This window comes from Nipponia nippon, unplaced genomic scaffold (assembly GCF_047370975.1).
Source record: "Nipponia nippon isolate SJK-2023a ecotype South Korea unplaced genomic scaffold, ASM4737097v1 scaffold_5, whole genome shotgun sequence".
NCBI lineage: Eukaryota > Metazoa > Chordata > Aves > Pelecaniformes > Threskiornithidae > Nipponia > Nipponia nippon.
In genome coordinates, this window is record NW_028262369.1 from 19,012,327 (window position 1) to 19,031,532 (window position 19,206).

At 36.9% G+C, this 19,206-nt stretch overlaps 1 protein-coding gene across 3 annotated transcripts in view; it reads left to right on the forward strand.

Annotated features, from left to right (window-relative positions):
• Positions 1-19,206, forward strand: part of PDPK1 (3-phosphoinositide dependent protein kinase 1) — a 37,484-nt gene that overhangs the window by 11,961 nt on the left and 6,317 nt on the right. For 2 of the 3 annotated variants that reach the window (XM_087730841.1, XM_009467863.2), the window contains exons 2-12: positions 2,765-3,034; positions 8,764-8,806; positions 9,007-9,144; positions 10,391-10,535; positions 13,114-13,211; positions 13,991-14,066; positions 15,514-15,582; positions 16,081-16,177; positions 17,387-17,560; positions 17,960-18,177; positions 18,812-18,869. In XM_087730841.1, coding sequence (XP_087586967.1) covers positions 2,822-3,034; positions 8,764-8,806; positions 9,007-9,144; positions 10,391-10,535; positions 13,114-13,211; positions 13,991-14,066; positions 15,514-15,582; positions 16,081-16,177; positions 17,387-17,560; positions 17,960-18,177; positions 18,812-18,869 — 1,329 coding nt within the window. In that variant the 5' untranslated portion in view covers positions 2,765-2,821. The remainder of the gene's footprint in view (positions 1-2,764; positions 3,035-8,763; positions 8,807-9,006; positions 9,145-10,390; positions 10,536-13,113; positions 13,212-13,990; positions 14,067-15,513; positions 15,583-16,080; positions 16,178-17,386; positions 17,561-17,959; positions 18,178-18,811; positions 18,870-19,206) is intronic. The other variant, XR_015698666.1, reaches the window with a different exon arrangement.

Here is a 19,206-nt window from a genome sequence, read left to right on the forward strand (position 1 = left end):
GCTGGAAATAACCGTCTCTTTCTACAAAGTCCTTTCCTCCTGTCTCTTCTTCCCTTAGGGCTTTTCTATACTTGATATTCATTGTGACTTAGTTTCAGATACTGTGCAAGGATATATACTGCAGCCAACACCTTTTTACCCCTTCTGTCAGTGCTCTCCGGTGCTTTTGTGGTGGTTTTTTTTCTTGTTTGTTTGTTCTTTTAAGGTGATCTTGCTAGCTGCAGAATCTAATCAGATCCCTCGCAGTGCTGCTGCTTTATTTACCTGTAAACCCTCAGTTGCTCTAGAATAGCCTGACTGGAGCCAGTTCATCATTTAAATCCTGATATTTAGTCTGTGTTCATGTGTTTGTTTTTATTTACTATATTTCACTTAATGGGATGTTTCTTATATTGACATCAGTTGTTGAGCAGTCATACTTGTGTCAGCCTGGCTGTGCTCTTGATAGGAAAGAGTACAGTCTGTTTTTAATTCTGTCTACCGTGTATCTTTATACAGGCTGCTGTTTGAGTAGCTGTCTGAACGAAAGGTGATTCAGCTGGGCTATGAGAATGTCAGGGGCAATAACTAGTCTGGGGAAGGTGTCTGTTAAAATATCTACACAGAAGGCATAAAAGGAAATGTGACCTACAGCACATACACTTTAATGTGTATGTCCTGTTCTCATAATAGCATCGATATACTTTCTTCTCTTCCAAGGGAAGAATGCTGCATAACTGATTCTGAGTAAGGGCATATACCGCTCTCTAGGGGAGTTAGTGAACTTCTCAAAAAGCAAAATTCTCACATATGTCTCCAAGTCTTCCCCCAGCCTCACCCCCCGTTTGTCCTCACAAAAGCTGTACAAAACATAGCAAACAGCTATCATAGGCAGATTCCTCATCAGTCTCCACTGTATCACAAAGCTCAGAAAAAGGTCTCATAAAAGAAGCTATTACCTGTTACTGATCTGCTGCCCTATTGGTGTAGTCACAGTTCTTGAAAAAAGCCCTAAGGAGCAATAGAGATCCTGGAGCAGGTAGGCTGCACTCAGATTGGAAAGGGAATCTTCCCTTTTGCTTCTTGGAAGGTATTGTTTAGAATAGTTGCTTAAAAATGGTTAATTTTCAGTCTTGTGGGAATTGATATTTATATATCAATTATGGAGAGTGGAGGAAATGGAGAGTTTTAGCTGTACTCTTTTTGACCTTGTTTCCTTCATCTTAATTTAGAAAGTATACATTTGCATGCTTAGAAATATGTTTGTGTCTCATTTTTCCGTAATGCCACTAAATGTGTAAGTCAAGTGTATTTCTGAATTGTATCTTATTTTTGAAAGAAGTTTAGCAGTAAATAAGGGCTGCTTTTCCCTACTGCATAGAGCATAGCCAAGTGAATAACTGCTAATTCGGGAGCTAGGTGCTTTAAGCCCATATGCATGATTGAATGCAAGTCCAGTTCCCTTCTAAAGTGGTTTCTGATAGAAATGCAGAAGAGTGTTCTGAATCAAATTGAAATTCATGAGATAAATTCTTTTTGTCAGAAGTAATGTTTATTTGAATATCAACATGAGATGTTACAGACTAGGTCAGGGTTGTATAATACATCTGTTTTGAGGTTAGGAGATTTTTGTTAAGTCATAGTTTCATTCTGTTGGACACATTTTAGAATACTGAGATTAACACCATGTCTGAACATTATTTTTTAATTTTCTTAAATGTTTCATCTGTTGGCATACCTCTTCAGTTTTTATTGTTGGAAGTAGTTCAGCAGAGCTCTCCTATTGTCTGTGTTTTCCGGCCAGTTTCAAGAAAAACATTTGAAGCAGACATCTGACAGACTAATGGAGGTGTATTACCAACAGGGAGGGAAAGCAGCTTAACAAGTTTCCTTGGTTGTACTTGGGAAAAATTGATAAAAGAGTACTGAATGATGATTTGCTTTGTATATTGCAAGAATCAGTATTTGGAGTGTATCTTCTTGTACTTAGTCTTTTCTGGGCTATATCTGGTTCATTGTTTTGGAATTGGGATGTTTTTATATGACCCTATGTACAATTTAAATAGTGTAATCTCCATTTAAAAAGGTCATGGACCAGAGCATTCTTCAAAAAAAGTATTAGATATTGCTGATTATTAAACCCTCCAGCTGATCTGCCTTCTGTATGTTGTTCTCTCTTTTCTTCCTCTCCTTCCCCAATGTATTTTAAATACTATTGGAGAAAGTGAGATTCCAAGTAAAAATGTAGGAATGTATTCTTTGTCTCCATTAAAGTTTTTGTGCTTTACTTGTTCGTTTACAGTTCATTGTAACTTGGATCTCTAAACTAATGTTACTCGTGAATACAGGTGTCCATTGCATAACTAGATAATTCCTTTAGTTTCAGGAAAACTACTACTTGTTAAGATTAGACAGATGGCTCTGTCTCTAAGCACAAAATAAAGTTTAAAGATCATGTTATTTGTAGTAGAATATATGGTGAAATTTGATATCTGGGATTTAGGGAGCATTTTTTTTTTAGTTTGGAAAAAAAGCGTTCTTGAATTAAAGTGTTCAGACTTTTGACTTAAGGCTATATGTATGTGTGCAGCATGACCTAAACAGAGTTGTTTAACAAATTAAGAGCTGCCGTTTCCAAAATAAATACTAACATTCCCTCCTAAAGACATCTTAATGATACCTCTTTCAAATAGGACTTTATATGATGCTCCTATGGAAATAAAGTGCAGATGTCTGTGGTAATTATTTGAAGGTATAGGAATAACAGTTTCATTTTTCTTTTCAGTATGATGCTGTTCCAATCCAGTCTAGTGTGGTGTTATGCTCCTGTTCATCCCCATCAATGGTGAGGAACCAGGCAGATTCCAGCGCTCCATCTGTCATTTCCACCTGTGGCAGCAGACAGGGATCTAACATGGAGGGCACTGCAGCTGAATCAAGATCTAGTTCAAACTCCTTGCAGCAACATACAGGACAGCAGCCTCCACAGCCTCGAAAGAAACGACCTGATGACTTCAAATTTGGGAAAATTCTGGGTGAAGGATCTTTTTCAACGGTAATTTTACTTTTTATAGGTGGTGCCAGATATCTTAGATAAACTTCAAAATTTGTGGTGCAAGTAATATTGCTGAGATTTAAATCTGGAGAGAACAGCTTGAAGAGTAAATGAGTGGGACATAGTGGTTTTAAGTTTAATTATTAAAATTAAGTGTTGCACTAAATATGGGTGCTGATTTTTCAAGTACTTTTCAAACTCATGAGAAGTTCCATTGTATCCTGATGACTTTATGCTTGGATGTTTTACGAGGCATTGCTTTCTAATGTAAGTTTGATAGTGGAATGGGTTATGTTAAAATTTTATGATATAAAGGATTGGAACTGGGCTAGGAGTTTGTCAAGGTAAGAACTTCTGTGCCATGTCCTGTCTGTGGCAGGAGCTACTGCCAGATGCTTAGGGAAGAAAGTAAGAACAGTGATACTTGTCCAATAGTCTTTCTCAGCCTCTAGTGTCATGGCCCTCAAGGACTTCATGAGCCACAGTTAGTATCTTTCTATTCAGTAGCCTTAAATGGATTGTTTCTAACTTACTTCTCACATCCATGCCATTGCACAAGAATGAATGAATGAAGTGTTATCTTAACCCATGAAGCAGTTAATACTTTCATTTGATGCTTTTGTAGTTGCCCCATTGTAAGACAATAAGTAATATTTCTGTATCTTTTTCACATCTTTTTCACATGTCATTTGTTGTATATACCTTTTGGTTGTTGATCTCTAAATGTTGGGTTTTTCTGGTTCTTCCTATACAATCTACTGTGGCGCTTAGGTAGTGGGCCTCTAGTAGTCATCAAGAGTAATTTGCACTTAAATACATAGTTTGCAACTTGCAGTTTTCCCTAAAGAATCCAACGGAGTTGCTGACTCTTGGGTATACCAGAACACTCTGCTTCAGTGAGGCACTTTTAATTTCTGTTTGTGGTCTCTGAAAGTTAGCACCACGTTCCTTGTAAACAGAGAAATTCACAGTGCCTAGCCCAGACTCTGAATAAACTTCTGTTCTAGCATTCTGCTACCTGTTCACTGGTAGATGGTTTTTTTGGTCCCCAGTCTAGCTCAAATGCATTTAGGTGGGCAGCAGGAGAGAGACTGAATACCATGAAAATGTTAATCCCTATGTAGCCTTATTCTTCAAAGTTTTACAAGCAGATTTTCGGTTACCATAGTCATCTGGGCCTCAGTGCTACAGAAAGCGTGTTTGGGAGTTAGTTCTTCCTACCTGTCACCTCCTCTGTCAACCTTACCAGTTGTGGTCCATTATTGCAGTGCTATGACTTTAGAAACTGATCAATAGTTTTAGGGATGCCTTTCATAATGATCAGACTCCACAGGAGATGCTTGCTTATGCTCTTTCCCTGGCCACTGAACAGGTTACAAACTGTTGCTGGAGGGGACTTAACAGTACTTGCTTATTATTTAAAAAAAACCCACCAATGTCCAGTTCTGTCTTGAGCAACTGATTTTTTTTTTTTAATTTAAAAACTTTAAGCTCAGGATAATGACTGTAGCCTTCAGCCTATAGACTGCGTCCTTCAAGGAGGAAACTTGCTTGCTGCTCTCACAGAATCACAGAAGGATTGAGGTGGCAAGGGACCTCTAGAGGTGATCTCACCCAACCCCCCTGCTCACGCAGGACCACCTAGAGCCAGTTGCCCAGGACTGTGCCTGGACAGCTTGTGAGTATGTCCATGGATGGAGATTCCACAACCTCTCTGGGCAACCTGTGCCAGTGCTTGGTTGCTCTCACAGTAAAAAAGCACTTCCTGATGTTCAAATGGAACATCCTGTGTTTCAGTTTTGCCCACTGCTGAAAAGAGCCTGAATCCATCTTCTTTACACTTCCCCTTCAGATATTTATATACATTGGTGAGATTTCCCCTGAGCCTTTTCTTCTCCAGGCTGAACGATTCCATCTCTCTCAGCCTTTCCTCAAATGAGAGAGTCTTCACTCTGTTAATAATCTTAGCGGTCCTTCTCTGGACTCTCTCCAGTAGATCCATGTCTCTGTTGTACTGAGGAGCCCAGAACTGGACACAGTACTGTTTACTCCAGGTGTGATCTTACTAGCGCTGAATAGAGGGGAAGGATCACCTCCATCAACATACTGGCAACATTCCTCCTCATGCAGCCCAGGGTACCATTTGCTGCCTTTGTGGCAAGGGCACATTGCTGGCTCATGATCAGATTGGTGTCAGCGAGGACCCCTGGGTCCTCTTCTACAAAGCTGCTTTCCAGCCCATCAGCCCCCAGCATATACTGGTTCATGGGATTATTCCTCCCCAGGAGGAGTTTGTAGTTCAAAAAAGGGAGATGCACGAGATTCCTGCCTGCCCATTTTTCCAGTTTGTAGAGGTCCTTGTGGATGGCAACACAACCCTCTGATGCAGCAACACCAGAGCTCTTGACCTGTGGGCATGTATCTTCATATTGTTATCAAAACATCTTGTTAAAAAGCATATGCTTTGTTCTTCATAGAATGATTTGGGTTGGAAGGGACCTTAAAGACCATCTAGCTCAAACCCCCTGCCATGGGCAGGGACACCTTCCACTAGGCCAGGTTGCTCAAAGCCCCATCCAACCTGGCCTTGAACACTTCCAGGGATGGGGCATCCACAGCTTCTCTGGGCAACTTGTTCCAGTGCCTCATCACCCTCATAGTGAAGAATTTCTTCCTTATCTAATCTAAATCTACCCTCTTTCCTATTAAACATGGTTGTAGATTCAGAGGTCTGATTGTACTCCCCAAGATCTTCACCAGTACTCTGACAGAAAATTGTTCATCTCAAAAAGCAGGGTCCTTCATATTACCATGCCTCCAATGACAGCTTCAAATTTAAAAAAAAAAAAAAATAAAATTACTCAGGGTTATAATGAATATATTCAGTTTTCTTGGACTTCTATTAAGCTACCACAAACTCTTACCTGGTGCCAGTACTGTATTTCAAATTCAGCAGAGATGCACATGATCTGGCCTCAGGGGACTTTTCTTCAGAGCTTTCTGCAATTTTGTGGGATCTTCTTCTGCAGCTGTAACTATTCTTGGACCCATGCTTGATGTTAACAGATACACACATGCAGGGCCTTCTAGCTGTTGCTCTGCTCTTTTAATGAAAATCTACTTGCTTTGTAGACAGCTTCAAGCTCCTCTTGGAATAATATCTGTTACGTGGTGGCAGAATTATAATTCTCATGTTTGGGTAGGCATGTTGTCCTACTCACCTCCTTCTATATGGCCGGGACATAGGGGTTATTTCCCCCCCCCCCCCCCCCCCGGTTTTGTCTCCACCTATGAATGAGGCTTCTCTTAAAAAGAGGAGGAGCTCTAAGGAAGTATGGGTGTCTGACCAAAACCAGTTCTTAAATGCAGACTTAATCTCTGGCAGTCTGAAGTATTTGTTCAAGTTTAGAGTTGGGCTTGGCCATGATGTCTCCCAATTATATTGGCAATTATTTCTGTTTTGTAGCCTCTGCTGAGGGTTCTCTGCTCTTATCCTGCCTTCCTTCAGTTTGGGAATGTTTAACTACATTTCTTGCCTTGCTGTTGTCTGAATTTGCAACTTACACATTTAAATGTTCTGTGAATGTTTTTGGTTTTGTGTTTGTTTTTTGTTGGTTTTTTGTTTTGTTTTTTTTTAAGCTACCTATCTAAGGTCTAATTCTTTTCTATAGAATTTACATTCCTTATTGATATTACTTCTTCCCATAGGGTGGATAAGATTCAGGCCCCTGACAGCAGAGACATGGTATTAACATGTACCTCTTTCTTTTTTTTTTTTTTTTTCTGTGATTCTACTGGTTTTTGTGGATTATTAGTTAGGAGGAAATTAGGATATATGGTATAGTCAGATTTGTTCAGTGAGGAAGGGGCTTGGGGGTACCCAAGTACTCATGCTAGGAGGTAAATACTCAGTCTTGTGTACTTAGAACACAGCTGCTCGATATCAATATAAGTATGTGGGCAATACATCTGAAATCTAATGGTAAAAAAATTTGATACTGTGCAGGACTGGAGGAGAGTCAGTCTTTGGAGCTATACAGCTTAATTCAAGTTTGAGAGTTATTAGCCAAGATGCATTTTCACCTGTGTCAGTTGGAGTCTCTGTGTATGTGTGTATATAGGCAAGATTGTCTATTGGATTTTTGTTTTACTGATGGCACTGAATTGTTTTATGAAAATGTAAAAGTATCAATTTCCAAAATGCAGAAAGTTAGTACTATATATCTGGGTATTTATTTGACAACTGACTTCTAAAGTGACCTGCTTTCAGTAGCTTTAATGGTAGACTTGATTGATGAAACCTGGCAACAAAAACGAGAAAAGTTAAGAACATTCTTATTTGATTGCACAGCTTTAAATGTTACCTGTGTACACAGAGAAGGGTGTCAAAAATTCCTTATGCAGAGATGCAGCTTGTAACAGGCTGGTTGTTTCTAGTGGAAATTTTCATTGATCAAATACTGTGAACTTCAGTGTGTTTGTAGAAAATGAACCTTTTTTAGAAAATTAAAGGTGCCTCTTACTACTGAACTGAGATTTCAATTTTCTAATACTGAAGGAGTGCAACTGCATGCACTTCTTTCACCTGAAAAAGTGCCTTATTTAGAAGATCTTTTTCCTAAATGCCTAACATTTAGTATCAGATGTATGTAATATTTTGGAGTACTCTGTTATAACTGATTTTGCAAGGGATTAGAATGTAATGAAAAGTGGATTAGAAACAAGCCTGGTGCAATGATTTAAAAAAAAAATAGTACAATGTCAAGATTCTAGCAAGGTATTGGAGTGGATATAAACTTAAAATGAGAAAACCACAAACTGTAGTCAATCTGTTGTACAAGGTTATTGTTCGGATTCATGCAAGAGGACTTTTCAGATTGTCTTAAAAGTTGCCTTTTATAGAAGTTCTTTCTTGAAGATGAGCTTTAATTTGTGTTCTTCCAAAAGCTTTTTTCTTTAAAAATGTAGAACTGCTTGTCTGAAACTTTATCCCTTGCTTCTACTAATTGGAAATCTCTCATTCTCTTTCTTTAAATCTTTTACCTATCAAACTGTAAATAGTTGAAAGCTGTGTCTCACTTGTTTCTTTTGATCTTTCAGATAAAATTTATCTTTCAATCTTTGTCATTTATGTTAAGAAAAAGTACTGTGACAGATTTTTATAAATATTCCTCAGCGCACTTATTGCTTTCCAACCCCCCCCCCCCCCTTAAGATGATTTGGCAATTTACTGTGACTTATGTTACAATCTTCAGAATTCTTCTGGGGGGAAAAAAACGTAAATTGGTGATTACCCAGTCAGGTGTATAAGTCTTTTAGCAAAACAAGCATTATCCTGAACTTAATTTCTGCAGAGGTCTTGCTGAAGCAAGAATATGAACACATGCTTAAATGTTTTGCTGATTGCAGTTGTGATAGCTTATTGGACAATCAGTATTCTAAATACCTACTGGAAGATGAAAATCAATGTTAGTGTATGTCTTCAATGAATGGTAAGATGAAAATCAATGTTAGTGTATGTCTTCAATGAATGGTAAGATGAAAATCAATGTTAGTGTATGTCTTCAATGAATGGTAAGATGAAAATCAATGTTAGTGTATGTCTTCAATGAATGGTAAGATGAAAATCAATGTTAGTGTATGTCTTCAATGAATGGTAAGATGAAAATCAATGTTAGTGTATGTCTTCAATGAATGGTTACAATATATTTTCTCTCTTCTGGCAACAGGTTGTCTTGGCTCGAGAATTGGCAAGTTCTAGAGAATATGCCAGTAAGTATCGACTCCTTCAACATGAACTTTTTAAAAATACAGATCAATGTAGTACTGTTACAAAACACCTGTTCAAAAGACAGAATTAGTGGGTTTATGATAATTTTATCTAAAAAAAAAAAAAAAACCCAAACAAATTACTTAGACGGACTTCATTTGGTTGTACCTCCTGCATTTTCACTCTCTCTTTTTTCATTAAGTTAAAATTCTAGAAAAACGTCATATCATAAAAGAAAACAAGGTGCCATATGTGACACGAGAGAGAGATGTAATGTCCCGCCTGGATCACCCTTTTTTTGTGAAACTCTACTTCACCTTTCAGGACGATGAAAAGCTATGTATCCTTTGCGTTTTAAAACTTGCTGTAACGCTTTCTGAAAAGTAGCAATTCCCAGTTTTGGTTCCTTTGAAACATTGTCTAACAGGAATGTTGAGAAGAACTTGCGGTGTGTAAAATATCTTAATGTTTGTGATGCAATTTTTGCAGTCATGCTTTTAATAGAAATTAAGCAAACAGAATAAGTGTGCCCCCTCAAAGAGAAGAGTGACTGACTTACAGGACAGGGGAAATGAATAAAACAGTAACTTACATTGTCCATGTGGTAAATGCTGAAGGGCGACTTGCAACAACCTAAGTTTAAAATAATTAAAAAATTTGGGGGGTGTATGAGAAATGTTTTAGAAATGCTTTATTTCTGATATATACAGTAAACCACCACAATTCCTGTGTTTAAAATAGGGGTAGCCAGCTATATTTACTACTATTTCTTATTTGAACAATTAGATCTGTTAAAATTTTTCTTATGTAAAAGTGCTTACAGAGTAATCTGATAGAAAGCTGAAACTCTTCTGTTGGGGTCACTGTTTCCCAAGTTATCTCTCTAGCAGTAACTGCAAAGTGCGGTTTTGTCTTGAAAGCTCATTGGTGTGCAGTCGGCATTTTTTTTTTCTTGTGAAGAAAATGTTAATCATTTGAATTTCCTCCTAAACCTCCTGCTTTGAATTGTCTGTGCCAAGAGTAAAATGATAGATCAGTCTATTTCTGGGGTCAGTTAAGTAGTTGTGTCTTTCACAGAGGCTGCTAGCAGTGCTAACAGTCCCTATATCGTGTGTATACATACATACATGGATACATGCGTACACACATGCACTAACAGAACTTACAGGGGCTTTCTTTTGTAATGTCAACATTTGCTCATTGAACGCTGGGCTGGCTTTGGAACTTTCCAGATGATGGGGCAATTTTAAACTTAGGTCAAATGCTTGTTATAACTGTAAATGGTTCTCTTTGCGGGCAATTATGTATACAGTTGAAATGAATTATTCAGGTGACTGGAAAAACTACAAATTTAACACTTTAGGTAGTCTTTGCTATGCTAAGAAATTGGGACCTGTGTCTTAGGTTGTTAATATATTTTAAAAGTTGTTTTAGGTTGCTACCATGTAGAGTTTCAGATTAACCAACTTCACTTCTACCCTGTTGTTCATGTGTGCTTTAGTATTATTCTTCTCTTTGCAATGAGGTATGGGGATTTTTGTTTTTAGAATGGTTTGGTGATAGACCTTAACTATACTTACATTCAGATTTTGGGCTTAGCTATGCCAAAAATGGAGAGCTGCTAAAGTATATACGCAAAATTGGCTCATTTGATGAGACCTGTACCAGGTTTTATACTGCTGAAATTGTATCAGCCCTGGAGTATTTGCATGGGAAAGGAATAATTCACAGGTAATACAATGTTGAGACCAACATGCCCTTGATTATGCACAAGGTGTTTAGCACAAGGTGTGCTAGAAAAAAATGTTCTTTGTGAAGTCTAAAGTAAACGTGAATTTTGTCGAAAGCTAATGAGGGCATAATAGCATTTCATTAGCATTAGTACTGTTGTTAACATAGGGAGCTAAACAAAGAAAACTTTAGGATGGGAGCCAATCTCTGTTATTAGACCAACTGTTCTAGTGGAGGGAAAAAGAAAGAAAACTTTTTGGCCTCGGATTACTAGCTACACTGAACATGTTTAAGACTCAGCTGGACAGGGTGCTGGGCCATCTCATCTAGACTGTACTCTTGCCTAGAAAGGTTGGACGAGATGATCCTTGAGGTCCCTTCCAACCTGGTATTCTATGATTCTATGAATTGACATTACCAAAAGCTTGTCTTTTTCAGTCTTGATCAGTTGGTCTAAAACCAGAAACTGACTTTTTGTTTAACTACATCTTTTTTCTGCAGTGTTATGTACCAAAAGTAACTAGAATTCTGCTGGTGTGTGAATTAGTGTGCAGCATGTCATCAAGAAAAGTAAAATTAATGTATGTCAGTTTTCACTGAGTGAACAATTTCCACAAAACTGAACAATAAGTAGGTAAATGGTGAAATTTAGCAAAGTTTTTAATGGGACCTTCACAGTTGTTCTTGATGTAATTATATTGTCTGGATAAGCATGTTTCATCATTCATGTTTATTAAAAAAATTAAAGCTGTAAGTGTGAGAAATCTGAGCTGCAGAACTTCTTTTTGGGTAAGAAATCTATTGTGTCTGTAGGTTCCCAAGCAGCTGTTCATGGAACAGTAGATGCTAGTTGGCAAAAAGCTGGCTTATTATAATTCTGATAGCATTATTACTTCTTTCAGTTATATTTAAGAGGACGAAGTATTTTCCTAGTACTTTTCTGTGAAATAATTGGGAATAGAATCTAAGGGGGCTGGATGTGGAGAGTACTACAAGTATAAAATTTTCTACAGGGGAAAAAAAAGTTCCAGAACTCCCAGTTTGACTGTGATTATATAGTCCATGTGTTAGGCTGGGAGAATGCTTATAAAATGAATATAGCATGATTGTCAGTATTACTAAGCCTATATTGGAAATCTTGTATTATAAAAGAACTGCTTTATATTTGTCTTCATATGAAGGCCACTATGAGAAGCTCAAAAGAAAACAGTGAAATTGTTCAATTAGAGAACTTTATACTAGGTTTATTTAATTAAGTCCATAGCTCTGGCAGTGCCTGAAAGCTCTTGGGATTTTCTGCTGCCTACAGAAATATGACATGAGATAGAACTGCTTTTAAGATGTCAGGCTACTCTGGAAAAGCTACTACAGATATATCTCTCTATATATATATAGATATATAGCTACATCCTAGATCCATAATATATTATGTTAATATATAATATAGGTATATGATATACAAACTGTATGTATATGTGTGTATAGAATACATATGTATACATACATATGTATATGTAAAAAAAACCCCACAGAACTGTTAAAAAGGTCCATTCCGTTCATGTACTTTCTACTTCTCTCTGAGAAAAGTCACAGGAAAATGAACAGGATTTTTATGGCTTGTGTGTCATAATTACTTCATTCCAATTGCTCTCTGTGCTAGTCCACAGGCTTTAAACTGCACAGCTGCACAACCCATGCTTTTCAATAATAGGGGGCTGTAATCTGAGGAAAATAATGCTGCACAGTGGTTGATGGAAACAACTCTGAATTTGCACTGATTTTTCTTACCTCAACTAAAACAACTCCCATGCTTCTAGATTTCTTTGAACATCCAAAGATACTTCTTAGGAGGGAAGGATGTTGTCTTTTCTTGTCAACTGAGGAAACTTGGTGCAAAGTAAATAATATAACAGTGTAACCCAATGCTATTTTTTATGTTGTTGCTGATGAACCTCTTGACATCTAACTCTATATTGCTATATATTGTCTGTGTGATACTGTGAGGTCTGATTTTATTCTGAATCGGAGGCAGTGTCCATACAAATGGTATGCCTACATTTGAAATACAGATTATACATGGATTTGTATGTGACACATGTAAACATGCCATTCTTAAAGAGTGGAGGTGGTTTACAGTTCTTATCTGGACATTTAGCTGGGGGGGTGGGGGTGGGGGGTTGCCATTGTTTGACTAACTGGAGTTTTGCACTGAGTAAACAGGCCTAGAATATCTTAACTGCCATATCAGTCTGTCAGATGTTATTTAAATTAAGGCTTGGGAGTGAAGGGTTTTTTAGGGTTTTTTGTATGTTTTTTCATTTTTGTTGAACAAGTGAGATGCACAATAGCTTGGTTTTGAGATTATTCATTACTTCAGGTCTTTTTAGAAAAAATGTTAATTAATGGGCTTTTCAAAATCTGTTAACAGTCTGCATGTTGATAGCTACAAGGTAAAGTTCACACAATAATGTTTATAGAATGTCTGCATCATTTATGATAGCATTATGTATGTGTCACTAGGCAGTTTTGCAATGTTAATTTGTGTACTATTCAAATATTAAAAATCTGCCTTTTCCAGGGACCTTAAGCCAGAGAACATCTTGCTAAATGAAGATATGCACATTCAAATAACAGACTTTGGAACAGCAAAAGTATTATCTGCAGATAGCAGACAAGGTATGCCATTATTTACTTCATCATGTGACACAGGTAACTATAGCATGTGGTCCTTTGAAAATGTATGTATGTTATATTTAACACATTGTAACCTTAAAATATCAGTACTTCTTATCTAACAAAATCACAGAGAGCTTGAAACAGTTTTGATTGTCACTGCTTAGATTATATCAGAAGAGCTAATATTTGGTGTAGTGGCCTAGCCAGCTAGATCACCAAATATAGTGGGAAGTTAAAGTACTTCAAATTACTTTTCATTTGCAAGACAAGAATACAAACAAACAGTTACTCTGGCTCAGCTGAAACAGTAAGTTTTTACTCTGGTTATGTATTTAACCCCAGTGACTATCAGAGTTGCTTAAATGTGAAGGTTACAGAATTCTTGTGTCACTAGTTGCTTAGTATTAACCTGTGAATCAATGATGCTGCAAGCAATGCCTGAAAAAAGCACTAGGCTGAACTGAATTTGATAACTTAATTTTTTACTTGAATGTAGTAAGCCTGTGTTTGTACATTTTATACCTAACGAAGTGCCTAGCTTCTTGAACCAAATTGATATCACTGAGATTAATTGATTGATTTGTCTCTTCCAAGCAGGTTTTGTGGATGGGTAGAGAAATGAAATTCCTGTGGGTTCTTTGTAGCATTATGTAACTTGCAATAGATTGCCTTTGTTTTTTGTTTTTTTTTTTATTGGGTGGGGGCAGAGGGGAAGGGGGGAGGCTTGCTCGCTTCTCCGTAAGTATATATTTGCTTATTTCTTTCAATTTTCTTAACAGCACGGGCAAACTCATTTGTAGGGACAGCACAGTATGTTTCTCCAGAACTGCTGACAGAGAAATCTGCCTGTAAAAGGTGAGGACTCTATTGTATTTCAGAACTTTACTGGCTCTGTCAGGATACTGTCAAATGGACAGGAGGGGATAAATAAAGTAAGCAAGCTTAGTATTTCAAAGAAACAAGATGCTTGAGTACACAGGTTTTTTTTAAGTGTTTGAAATATTTTTTTCTTAACAAGTATTGCTTCTTGTCTGAGTGCTGGTTTCCTCAGTTCATCTACCTTCTGGTAGATGGTGTTGTCAGGAGAAGGAGGTGTGCAATGTGAAGTTGGTTTTCTCTTACCCATAAATAAATCGGAAAAACTTCTTCTGTTATCCAAATAATATAATTATTTTAATTCTGTTTTATATAAGCTTGCTCTAATATGGTAATTCCTGCTGTAAAACCAACAGAATGTCACATTCTGTCAGGGGAGAGGTTACAGCTTGCTTTGACTTGTATTTAGATCAACTTGCAGTTATCTTTGCTAAGCTCTGCTTGGGGTTTGCAGTGGTTTAAAGCTCATCTCTGTGCCTAGTATGAGTGATACCCTTAAGAAATTTCTTCTCATTTAAATTGGTTCTTGATGGTAACCTACAGACTGTTGTATATCTATTTTATTAAAATGATGAAAGAATAATCAAAGTCATCACTGATAAATCATAGGGAAAAGTGATCTCTTAAATGAATAACTATGGTAATTTGTGCTAGCTGTTCTCGAAATGATAGAAATACCATTAGACTTTCCACTTTTGCTTCTAGTAAAAAGGTTTTGACTGGTTTGGCTAATGGAAAGACCTTCATCAGGCTATCATCTCCTTTTAGAAGTTACATAATGCTTCATCTTTACAGAAAATTCTTAATTTGAGTAGTTTTGAGTCTTTGTTAGTATTTTAGTCTTCCATGAGGATTTCTAAGCTTTAATCAAATCTATGTATAGTTTACCTGGAGGTAAAATAAGTTACAGCACACTAAAACTTAAGACTTTCCCTCACCCATGTACCATATAGCCTGTCTTTTTGTTTGTGTCTTAAGAAACGCTTTAAGTGAAAAAGCTGTATTGTGTCTTTTTTTTGCATAAAATATTTAGAGGAAAGGATTTTAATTCTGAAGGAGCATATATTGCATTGTTGGATGCATTTTTTAATTGTGGTAGTGGATAATAAGTATTCTTTTTAGTCTCATTACATACCCATTCTTTATTTTGACTGAGAATTCAGCTGTTTTGCATATGCGCTTGTAGCCAGTTGTTGTGGGATGGTTACTGTATACTTCTTTTTTTTCAAAAGTTGTGTTGCTAGCCTACTCTTCTGTCAAAGAATGAAGTGAAAATAGTGTGGAAATCATGCTAGGCAGGTTTGTCTGATGTGTTCGTGCTATGTTCTAACTAGCAGAAGCTTAAGATTTTTTTTTTTTCCCAATTACGGTTTAAAGAATTCTTATAGGAAAACATGCAATGTGTTTTTTCCTCTTTCTTTTGAAGCTCTGACCTCTGGGCTCTGGGATGTATAATATATCAGCTTGTAGCTGGATTGCCTCCATTTAGAGCTGGGTAAGAGATTTAAGCTAATTCTTTATGTGTGGATCATAAATATATTGACTTGGTTTTGGCTTTTGCCTTACTACCACTTCTGAAGTACAACTTTTCACGGTGCAGTGTTGGTGTTAATGTCATGCCTGCTTTTATTTGTCCTTTCTGATGTCATGAAGATGCTTAGACAGCTATAACTAGAGTTCCTGAGAGAGATTCCTTAATTTATCTTAGGATTTCACATGTAACTTATACCATAAAGGTAACTATGCCTACATGAAGAGCGTATGAGGCACCTCTATATTGAGCCATTTGAACTTTTCTTGTTATTATTCAAGTATCTGGTGCTTACAGGATCATAGATACTTGGAAGACTGTACCCCTTTACCCTAGAAAGATTTATGAGAATATGATTTAACTTGTAGATCTCCTGTTTAATATTTGTCCACATTATGCACTGTTAAGGTGAAGGAACCATGGAGAACTAATAACAAGAGCTAATATTTTTCTCTTTTGCAGAAATGAATATCTTATATTCCAGAAGATAATAAAGTTGGAATATGACTTTCCAGAAAAATTTTTTCCCAAGGCAAAAGACCTTGTTGAAAAGCTATTGGTAAATATTTGCTGCTGTTCAATGATTTGATGACATTGGAAACATTCAGCTTATGTAGTTTTTTCCTAAAGTTTCTCTGCACTCTGTTGCAAAATTTATAATAAGAACGACTGTGAGCATTACTGACTGCGTAGGGGAGTGTCTTGAAAATCAACATCCATTATTAAACAGCACTTAGATTATTTTTTTAAATCTGAATTCTAAAGCATGGACAAGGAATGTCTCTCAGTGAAATGGAAGCAAATGGTTCTAAATACTGTGCATTACACACAAGTTAACATTCAAATCCTTAAGTTTACATAGTACTCAGATTAATTCTTGTTGTTGTATAATGAATTGTTTAGTTGAAAAGTGTTCTATACATCGTGGGGAGATATATTCATTACAATGTAAATCAACTTACTTTGCATTTTAGCATGCACTTACCTTGCACTTAATGCATGTCTCAATAGTATCAGCCAAAGAATTATTCTGCATGTGAATGTTTGACAGATAGGAAGAGAAAATAGTTCTGTCTCATCAGTGAGATATAGCCATGACACTAAAATGAATATGCAGAGAACATTTTGGGTGGTATAAGCTTTTTGAAGTTCTATAGTCTAGCATATTAGCATGGGGCAGGGGGTGAGGAGGAAACTCTGTGTCTTATGTTTGTGAATGATGCCGAGTGCAACCATTGTGAAGGGTCTAGCAGCATGTTCCTGTGTCCAGGCCAGCTCTATGGCCAAGCCAGTGCCTGCTGAATGGTAAGGTCCAGGTTGTGTCACCATCCTGAGAACTGTGCGGTTTTAGGGTGCTTGAGAGGTTGATGTTTGACACCAACTATAGCTTCCACAGCTTCTTGCATCAATAGAATGTGATGCTGGGCTATACTTAAATGAGCTATGCTCCATCAGGCCTTCTCTGTATGTTTGCTTGGTTTTGTTTCTGTCTTTGTGAAGAAACAAAGCCAAAAAAATGTGTGGACCCAAAGAAGTGCTCCTTTCTCTAGATCTGTGAGCTTATCTAATGCAAAATGTTGCTGACAAGACATACTGACAAATAACATCTTGTGTTTATAAGCAGTCTCCTTACATTCTAGATATGTACGCTTAGGGCAGTGAGACCAATTGGTTTTAAGTTTTTGCATGCTGCTATGCAAATGTTAATAGTGCTCACCCTTTCCTTGTCGTTATTTCATGCATGTTAACTTAATTGTAATTTGCTCAGGTTCTAGATGCTACCAACAGATTAGGTTGTGAAGAAATGGGAGGATATGGACCTCTTAAGGCTCACCCCTTCTTCGAATCCATTGTGTGGGAGAACCTACATCTTCAGACACCTCCAAAACTTACCGCGTATTTACCTGCTATGTCAGAGGATGATGAAGACTGTTATGGAAATGTATGTTTGTCTATTGTGATATTCAGCTCTGATGCTGCCTGAGACTTTCATTAAAGCATAATTATTGCATATTAAATAGTTTTATTGGAACTACTGATTATTTGTATTTTAATGAAGACTCAATTACTGAGAATCTAATATAAAATTGCTGGTTAAAATTTGAACTAGTCAGCATTTTTTTTCTGATAAAGTGAGTGTTTGGAAAAAATACTGGTTGGCTTGCTTTTGACCAAGCATACTTTTTTGGCTAAGTGCCTGTTAATCTATAGACAGTAGGCTGTCTTTTTGCCCAAAAGCATAATAAACAAAAGTATGCTTAAATTAAAAGCCACAGTTTAGTGCAAAATAAGCTTTTTAATAAAAAAAAATTCTTTACTTCATTTTGTTTTCCTCCTTTAGTATGACAATCTCCTGAGTCAGTTTGGTTGCATGCAAGTTTCTGGTTCTGCCTCTTCCCATTCACTGTCTGGCCCAGAGACAAGTACACCACAGACATCAGGAGGAAATATTGAACAGTATATTCATGATCTTGACAACAATTCCTTTGAGCTGGACTTACAGTTTTCTGAAGATGAAAAGAGGTTACTTCTGGCAAAACAAGCTGGTGGAAATCCTTGGTAAGATCTTTGAATATACCTCATCTGTTACTTGCACAGCGGTAAAGAATCCGAAAAAATAAGTTATTTTGATTCAAATTAGTATTTGTCAATCTTAATATCTTCAAGCATACAATTAGCTACTAGAGTTTTCTTGACTTATATTTTTAAAGCAATAGCAGTGAAAACCTAATACTACGTTTCTAAAATTTACAAGGTCTAGAAGATGTTGTGGAGTATGTTTATAAGATAGGCAGAAATGATGCTATACCAGTTCTGAGAAGTCTTCCCTCTACAGAGTCCTAGAACTAGAAAAAGTTCCTTCTTTCTTACAGTTACCATAAGTTGGTTTTTCTGAATGATAATATTCTGTTGATATCTAACCAAAATACCTCCAGACCATGTACTTACTAGCATTTCTCTTCACTCTTGAGAGGAGTTTCTCATTTGTGGTCCCCTCTCCCCTCCCCGCTGTCAGATTTTAGAAAAAACTCTGGTGTGGAATGAGTCCAAAACTTATGTAGTAGTTGTTCAAGACTCTTTGGTGGAAAAGGAGGCACTGGGGAGAGACATGGAAAATTGCTTGATAATAATAATAAAAGCTGTTTCTGTGGAAGAATTACTTCTGGAGTAATAGTTATTTTTTTTTTTTAAGGCATCAGTTTGTAGAAAATAACTTAATCCTAAAAATGGGCCCAGTGGACAAAAGAAAGGTAAAGGCTTTTCTTAATTTCCTGTAACAAGATTCAGCTGTCACATTTTTGCACAGTTGCAGCATAGATAAGGAACCTGTTTAGAGCTTCCTTGTTTAACTTATTTGTGTCAAATTGTTTTGTTTATTTTTTAAAATGTAGTGTTTTCTTGTGAAAAGATTGGTTTTTCTTAATTTAGTGGTGTGCTCTTGATTTTCGGAAAAGGCTAAAAGTAAATGTGCTATTGATGCTTTCATTTTGAGACTGTAGTAAACGAGTTTTTGTTCCCTCCCCTCGTCCCAATCTGATACAGCCCACTAAACACTTTGTCTTGATGCATGTCTGCATGTGGATTGAG